This window comes from Antrostomus carolinensis, unplaced genomic scaffold (assembly GCF_000700745.2).
Source record: "Antrostomus carolinensis isolate BGI_N321 unplaced genomic scaffold, ASM70074v2 scaffold2468, whole genome shotgun sequence".
Classification (NCBI taxonomy): Eukaryota; Metazoa; Chordata; class Aves; order Caprimulgiformes; family Caprimulgidae; genus Antrostomus; species Antrostomus carolinensis.
In genome coordinates, this window is record NW_010334838.1 from 18,363 (window position 1) to 26,182 (window position 7,820).

Consider the following 7,820-nt stretch of genomic DNA (forward strand, 5'->3'; position numbering starts at 1 on the left):
CTGCTATGGTCAAATCACCTACTCGGTGACTTTTTATAATTGGTTTTGCTATATTGTCTCTAGGATTGTGCTTACCACAAATGTGTATTCTGTTTATAAAGTATCTGTATTTATTTGCATCTATTAATGAAGTATATTCACTTCATTGGTTGTGGTTTTTTTTTACTTTTAACAGGACAGAAAAGTCATCTAATTTGGGATCAAAGTCACTATGTGGAAAAAACATTTTTTCTTTTGCTTTTTACTTCTGGCTGTGATAACAAACCAGATAGTATATGGGCAAAACAGAAAGAAAGAAAATAATCCTTATTCTCTCATGCAAAAACGTGAAGGTAAAACCATTTCCTTAAAATTTCTGATTGGCCATGTTATATGTCTCTGCATATTTCAGGATAATTAGCTAGTAATTGACAAGTTATGTATGCATTTATTAAATGTTATTTATTTTAATTATCAGGCCTGGAAAATACTGTGGTGACATTTACTTGGTCATGGAGTCCAGTTTGATATATGATTTTCATTGACATGCATATCTGTTTTAAGATAAATGATAATGAACCTAATTTTTAGTTTGAAATTGCATGTGGAAAATTTTGTATACAAAATCAAATAAAATGCTAAAACAACCCCATCAAGACCCTAATTTGAAAGTTTTTGTCTGTAGGCTGTATGCAATAATACTGGTATGAATTAAAGTAACTTAAATTTAATTACTTGACTTCAGTAGAATTTCTTGGCATTTACAGTGAAATTTATCCTTAGAATTTTTACTGGGAAGACAGAGGAATCTTTGGGGAAACTGTTTGAGGATTGAGATTGTTGCAGAGAATTATGTGAAATCTGTTGTGCAGGTGTGCCTATCATTATAGATTTAATTTTCTTGTTCTGTTACAGGTGATATGTGTCTTGTTGACATAGTCTTTATCTTGGACAGTTCAGAAAGTGCCAAAAATCAGTTGTTTGATTTACAGAAGAATTTTGTTCAAAATTTAACTGACAACATTTTCCAGATGAAGCCAGTTAAGTCTCAGAAGTATAATGTCAAACTAGCAAGTATGCAATTCAGCAGCACAGTCAGCATTGATCATCCCTTTACAGCCTGGAAAAATGTGCAGAATTTTAAAGAGAAAATCAGGTCTCTGGGTTTTATTGGCCACGGCACCTACTCCTATTATGCGATTTCCAATGCCACTCAGCTGTTTAAAACTGAAGGTCGTAAGAGAAGTGTGAAAGTGGCTTTTTTGATGACTGATGGTGTGGATCATCCAAACAGCCCTAGTGTCCAGGGTATAGCCACAGCAGCTAGGAGTCTTGGAATACATTTTTTTACCATCGGCCTTTCTAAGAAAAAAGTCCAAGAAGAAAAATTGCGTGTGATATCTGGTGATTTGTCCTCTAAACATGTGTTATGCCTGGATGATCAGAACCTTATAGTTGATGTAGCACTGGAACTGGTAAGTAATGCTGATGTAAATCTTGTCACCCATCTATCCATGGCAGATTTAATTTAACGTTGATAGGTAAGTCCTGCAGACAGTGCAGAGGTTTCCAGGTAAACCAGGGCTGGAGCTGTTCTCAGGTTTGGAAGTTCAGGAGGGTTGTAAAGATTGTGTGGGACATCTGCAAGAGTTGGACTCCAGCATTGTTAGCACAGAAGGTCAATAACTATGGGCTTAAGAATTAACCTCAACAAAGTCTGCTGAAGCCAATAGAATTTTTTCATTGACTTGAGTGGGATCAGGTTTCCAAAGCACTGTAAATCTGCTACTCTAGTTATTAATTAAGGGCACTTAGCTCTCTGCCCTTCTAGCACAGCATAAGGCACACTTAAGAAAAGGGAGGGAACACTACTTCATTAATTTCTTAGTTTAGAGTAAACAAAAGTGTTGCTATGAGAGAGATGTCATCTGGACTTGACCTTTTTTGCTTCTAAGCAATAATGTGTAGTGTTGGGGCAGCCTAGGAACTAGGAAGTGTTTGGGGTTTAAAATCCTAGAAGATACTTTTAAGTAAGAGAAGACTTTGCAAATAACAAATTAAGACAATTTGGAGGAAAATCATTCTTAGAAAATGGAATAGCTTTAATTAGGGAGTAGTCCATACAGAACCTATGTAATATTTTTGTAGCTCTCACAGACAGAATAAGTGAAAGGCATTTCTGAAATAATCCATGTTGTTACAAGTCTATGTTTTGTACCTGTGAAGGTATATATTTACAAAAGAAAACCTATTCCCTGAGATCTCACAGAATGGTACTGTCATGAAGAATGTTTTTATGGTGCATGTCTTTGCTACGTCAGGAGTCAGGACAGAGGCAGCTTCCTCCTCCCAGCTGCTCTCCAAGAAGTTGTGTGCTTGGACAATAATAGCTCAGCTGCGTGATCACTGATGGCAGAATAGGGTGTTTCCCAGCACACAGAGGGTGTCTCAGCATATGGTAAAGCTTTAGAAGGTAGCTTGTTCTCATAGAATGGTTTGGGTTGGAAGGGGCCTTAAAGATCATCTAGTTCCACCCCCCCTGCCATGAGCAGGGACACCTTCCACTAGATCAGGTTGCTCAAAGCCTCATCCATTCTGGCCTTAGACACTTCCAGGGAGGGAGCATCCATAACTTCTCTGGGCAACCTGTTCCAGCACCTCACCGCCCTCACAAGAAAGAATTTTTTCCTAATATCTAATCTAAACCTGCCCTCTTTCAGTTTAAAGCCATTACCCCTTTTTCTATCACTACCTGCCTTTGTAAAAAGACCCTCCCCAGCCTTCTTGTAGGCCCCTTCAGGTATTGGAAGGCCGCTATAAGGTCTTTCTGGAACCTTCTCCAGGCTGAACAGCCCCAACTCTCTCAGCCTGTCCTCATAGCAGAGGTGCTCCAGCCCTTGGATCATCCTGGTGGCTCCTCTGGACTCACTCCAGTAGGTCCATGTCCTTCTTGTGTTGGGGGCCCCAGAACTGGATGTAGTACTCCAGGTGGGGTCTCACAAGAGTGGAGTAGAGGGGTAGGATCACCTCCCTTGACCTGCTGGCCACACTACCCAGGATATGGTTGGCCTTCTGGGCTGTGAATGCTCATTGCTGGCTCATGTTTTGCTTCTCATCCACCTGTATCCCCAAGTCCTTCTCTTCAGGGCTGCTGTCAATCCATTCTCTGCCCAGCCTGTATGTGTGCTTGCTTCCATGTTTAAGGCTGATAAAATTACGGAGTCCTTCCTCTATATATTTTGTTAGTAAGGCCTTCCATAGTAAGGCCCTTCATTAGGAAGTATTTTCATATTCCCCTTGTTAGCATTGTTTCTTAATATTGTCTGTTTAGTTGTCCCATTATATCTAATTAGTTTTCTGATCATTATGAGTCACATGAAGTAACCCTCTGTTCCTACTGGAGAACCCTTTTTCATACAAGTAGTTCCACAGATTGGTTCTTACCACTGTGAGGAAGGGATGAAGAATGAAGGTATTCACTTTTTTACCGTTCACCTTGGAAATTTTGTAAACTAGTGAGAAAAATGGTTAAATTAGTACTCTGTTAATTTAAATGTATATGAAAGCAATATTCTTCTTTTCTTTTCAGGAAGCCTTGCTTCAGAAGCGGGTAAGTTTTTTGAGTTTTGTGTATCTTGGTTACTCTTATTCATACTAGATTTCCTGATGTCTTCTTCTATAATGCGACAGTACTACAGGATTAATCAGCCTCCTTCCCTGAGTAACGCTTCTGACCATGGTCACTTTTATTTTAACTTTCATCCATGTCTTCCATCCCTTCTTTTGATAAATCTACAGCTTCTGTTTATTAGTGGGTAATACCAACGTTAAGACATGAAGAACTCTTCCTACCAGAGTGGAATAGGACTAGTACAACACATGCAAATTTATTAGTGGTCTCATTAGAAAGCAATAGCAATGTCAAAATGGTCCAAAAATTATGTAAGTTCTCATGGTGCTATTTGCTATGTAAATGCTATCTTAAATGTTTGTAGTTACAGATTTATTTGGTTTTGTTATAAATAAATCAAGCAACTGATTTTGACTGGGATATACAAAAGTGTAATATTATTTATATAAGAAATATATATATATATATATTTGAGAAGATAATTTATTTCCTGTTATTCCGCTTCTATGTTCTCTAGTCTGTGGCTAGGCAAAACAAAATTTAAAATTTGAAGTAATTCATTTGAAAAATGTTCTCCTTAATTTTTCTATTAACCTTTTAGTGTATGCGGAAGAACTGTGAGTGTGAAAAGGGAGTAAAAGGAGAAAAAGGTGATTCTGTAAGTATGCATTCATTTGAAAAGCCTCCAGAATTTGAACGTTCATTGTTGAGATCAGTTTTAATTGGTTACTATGTCTGTAAAAAGCAAGACACGAGCTGTACATGTACTGCAGAACAACGTATCATAGCATATCATTGTGAAAGACTACTGTTATGAGAGCTCAGAAAAAAATCTGTCCCAAGATCACATACTATCTTGGAAATATGTTTATATTATTGGATAATAAAACACTGTAGATAAATTGTTACGTGATTTTGAAGCCCAGATAAAAAAGCTATTCTTGAATCTTTCAATGGGGAAGGGAAGATCCATTAGACAAATGTTTACTTCCACCAACAGCTTCTATTTGTAAGGGATAAAAGTTCAAAAGATTGAAGGTGATTGCATGTCTGAAGAAAGGTCTAAAACTCTGCCTCAAGCACTCTCTTTTGTGACACTTCAACACATAACTGTTTCTTTGCTCTGGTCAAGGAGAGAGAAGTGGGAGTTCAGACAGTGAGTGACCGCTCTGATCCCTTTTGTATACTTAAGAGCTCCCCCAGAGACAATCAAGGTACATACAGAGATTTTTGCCTTTCTCCCTAGACACTAGTCAGCCATATGTGCAGCAGGTTAAGACAACAGGGCCTATCATCCAGTCCCTTGGCTCTGGATAATGTGCATCTGGAACTAAAACCCATATTTCAAATTTAAAATTGAAGATCCAAAAATTTTAATTTATTTTATCCAAAATGATTAGATGTAACCTATTATATATATATTTAAAAATATATATACATATATATACAGCAAGCTTTCTAGTCCCTACCTTTGTGATCCTCCAAACAGGAATAATGGTGTAGTAATTTTTTTTTAAAAATTTTTTTTTTTGGGGGGGGGACAGACGGGGGACTGCTGAACACTAAGCTGTTCTGTGCACAGGTGTTTTTTGAGCAAAGAAAACCAGGTAGTGGTGGGTAATTCTGAAAAATGGGGAGGAGGAACTGTGTATGTTTTCTGTGACACCTTCCTGGTTAGATTTTCAAATGCTCTGTAGAAAATGTATTTATCATTGAATATAGATTAAAAAAAATCACAGATACCTTATAATACCAGATTTTTTTAACTAATTGAAAGTAGTGTCACATGTGCCATACCTGATTCAGTGTATGTTTCTACATAAGCTTTTTCCAGAATGATTTTGGCCTGCCCCCAAGATACAGTCTTAGAGAAACTAGAATTTTTTATCCTCAAAACAGTAATAGCATTTTCCTGCTTTGTTTCAGGGCAGTCCTGGTAACAGAGGGGAAAAAGGTGAGCCAGGACCAAAAGGAAACAAGGTAAAGTGAATTTAAAAAATATAGAGCAAATGTCTATCTAGTTTTATTCTAAACATAGAAGTGAATATAGCAGAGGAAAAGTAAGTTAAAATATGATTTAAAAGATTGGCTTTTGCTTTGAGAGGATTATAGGTAGCTGCTTTAGAAGTGAGAGAAAAAAAATTGAAACTAAACTGCTACCAAGTTAACACTGCCTATCATTCCAGTTTTTCTCTGACAGGAGAGGTCCCTGAATCTAGCTGAAGGCTCTGTAAGCTCCACAGAGCTTTCTAACAGTGCACAAATCTCTTGAGCAGAGCGCTTGCTCTGATGACTAAGATTTCAGTTATCTATATAACAGTAGTTGAGCTTTCTATGTTAATCTTCAGGAATTGTTTGTCCTTGATTGTGGGAGGAGGAAGTGTGAATGTTTGTAAACAGGAAAAGCTACTTCTGCTCCTTAAACAGTGTTCTTGGTTTTAATGTAATACTGGTAAATAAAAGAGCAATATGTATTTCAGTTGTATTCCTTTGCTTCCAATAGGGTGATGCTCAAAAAGGAGATCGTGGAGAAAAAGGTGAAGAGGTATGTGACTACTAGTGTTAACTCATATTTGGTCTTTTCAGATTATCTTCCAGATCCTGATTCATAGTTTAGTTCAACTGAACTGCAAATGTGTTTTCCATTTTTCACACATCTACTTTATTTAGTTATTTAGAGCACCTAAACTAAGTTCAGGTTTAGAGAAGCATGTGTACTGTACACAGTATAACCATATGCTTAGAGATGGGATGGTACTGACAAAAGGAACGTTTAAAGCTATGTGAGTTTGTATTGACTTGCATTAGACTTACCCCAAAGATAGAACTGAAAATATCATGACTAAAAACATCTAGATAGTTCTCCAATGGTTCTGACATCTCATATTTCTCAGCTTGAATTCTTGTTGATTTACAGTAGAAAGATTAACACTACTCTGCATAAGATCAATTCAGTTTAAGATTTTTTTTTTCCTTTTTTTAAAAAAAATTTTCAAACAGGGAGCTCCTGGCTACAAAGGAGACAAGGTAAGATTTTTATAGAATAAAAGTAGTCTGAAAATAGATTGTCACTTCCTGACAGTGTATGTGAAAGAATGGAAAGAAGAGCTTGTCTTGTCTTTTTATCATCAGAACTCCTAATGCAATCCCTAGAAGTAAATTCATCATTTATGTAAATGTTTGCAGGCTGGCTTGTTGGAATTAAAAAAAAAATAAATTAGAAAATGTAATCTAAATTTAAAAAGAAATATGTCAAAGACTGGAAATAAAGTTGCTGGAAGAAAAAGAAGGTTGAGGGTTGAATAACAGGTTAAGTAGAAAGAATGTGCAATTGTTTACTACAAACACAAATAGATATGGCAATCATTAGCTTTTAAAAATCTTACCACAAGGAAGTTTAATTTTAAGCTAATTATAACTTGCAAAGGCTAGTGCTTGATAAAAAAAAAAAATAAAAAAAAAAATCTCAAGATAGGCTCTCCAAGAAGGTGAAAAAATTATACACTTTAATGAGTCTCAAGATTCTAGAGCCAAAATCTACGTTGCAAACTAGACCATCATAGCCAGAACAGAAATAGAGATAATCCCATTTTGACTTTGCTTGGTTTGGACACTTATGTCCCTACAATGATTGTTAATAAAAGCAGTGCCTCTCTGAATCTTTGTATTCATTTAAAAAATCCTTCAGTCAATTTTATGGAAACTTTTAATGGAAAAGGGAAAAGCAGACTCATACTTTTCATACATGTATTGATATGTTAAATCATCAGTGGAACACATTAGTAATTCTCTTTCTTCATTCCATTCATACAATCTCACAGTTGTTATTCAGGAAAATCTCAGACATCACAGTAATGAAATCTGAATATAGAGAGGATCTCTGGAGGCAATGCAGCGTGGTGGAGAAATACAGCAAAACTTATTAAATGTATTTATCCTCTTACAAAGTAGGCTGGAAATTTCGTAGGCCTCCTTTTCAGAGAGAAAAATATCTACCATGAGTAGAGCAGACCATATCTTCTACAGACTATATCTAATGATGCTACTCTGAGGTCCTCAGAATCTACTAAAGCTCTTGTGCTACTGAACTGCTTGCACAGTCTTTAATGCACATATTGTAATCTAAACACCTTGTTTAGCTGTAACCTTTCTGGTTTCTTACAAAGGGTGAAAGAGGAGAATGTGGATCCCCTGGAATAAAAGGGGAAAG

General features: G+C 36.5%; 1 protein-coding gene across 1 annotated transcript in view; it reads left to right on the plus strand.

The window, feature by feature from the left end:
* Positions 1–205: 205 nt before the first annotated feature.
* The window catches only part of COL28A1 (collagen type XXVIII alpha 1 chain), a 64,196-nt gene continuing 56,581 nt past the window's right edge, over positions 206–7,820 (plus strand). The window contains exons 1-8 of the mRNA XM_010174305.2: positions 206–332; positions 895–1,454; positions 3,569–3,589; positions 4,212–4,268; positions 5,537–5,590; positions 6,114–6,155; positions 6,611–6,637; positions 7,777–7,820. The exon at positions 7,777–7,820 is cut by the window's right edge and continues 1 nt beyond it. Of these exons, the coding sequence (XP_010172607.1) occupies positions 212–332; positions 895–1,454; positions 3,569–3,589; positions 4,212–4,268; positions 5,537–5,590; positions 6,114–6,155; positions 6,611–6,637; positions 7,777–7,820 (926 nt within the window). The 5' untranslated portion in view covers positions 206–211. The remainder of the gene's footprint in view (positions 333–894; positions 1,455–3,568; positions 3,590–4,211; positions 4,269–5,536; positions 5,591–6,113; positions 6,156–6,610; positions 6,638–7,776) is intronic.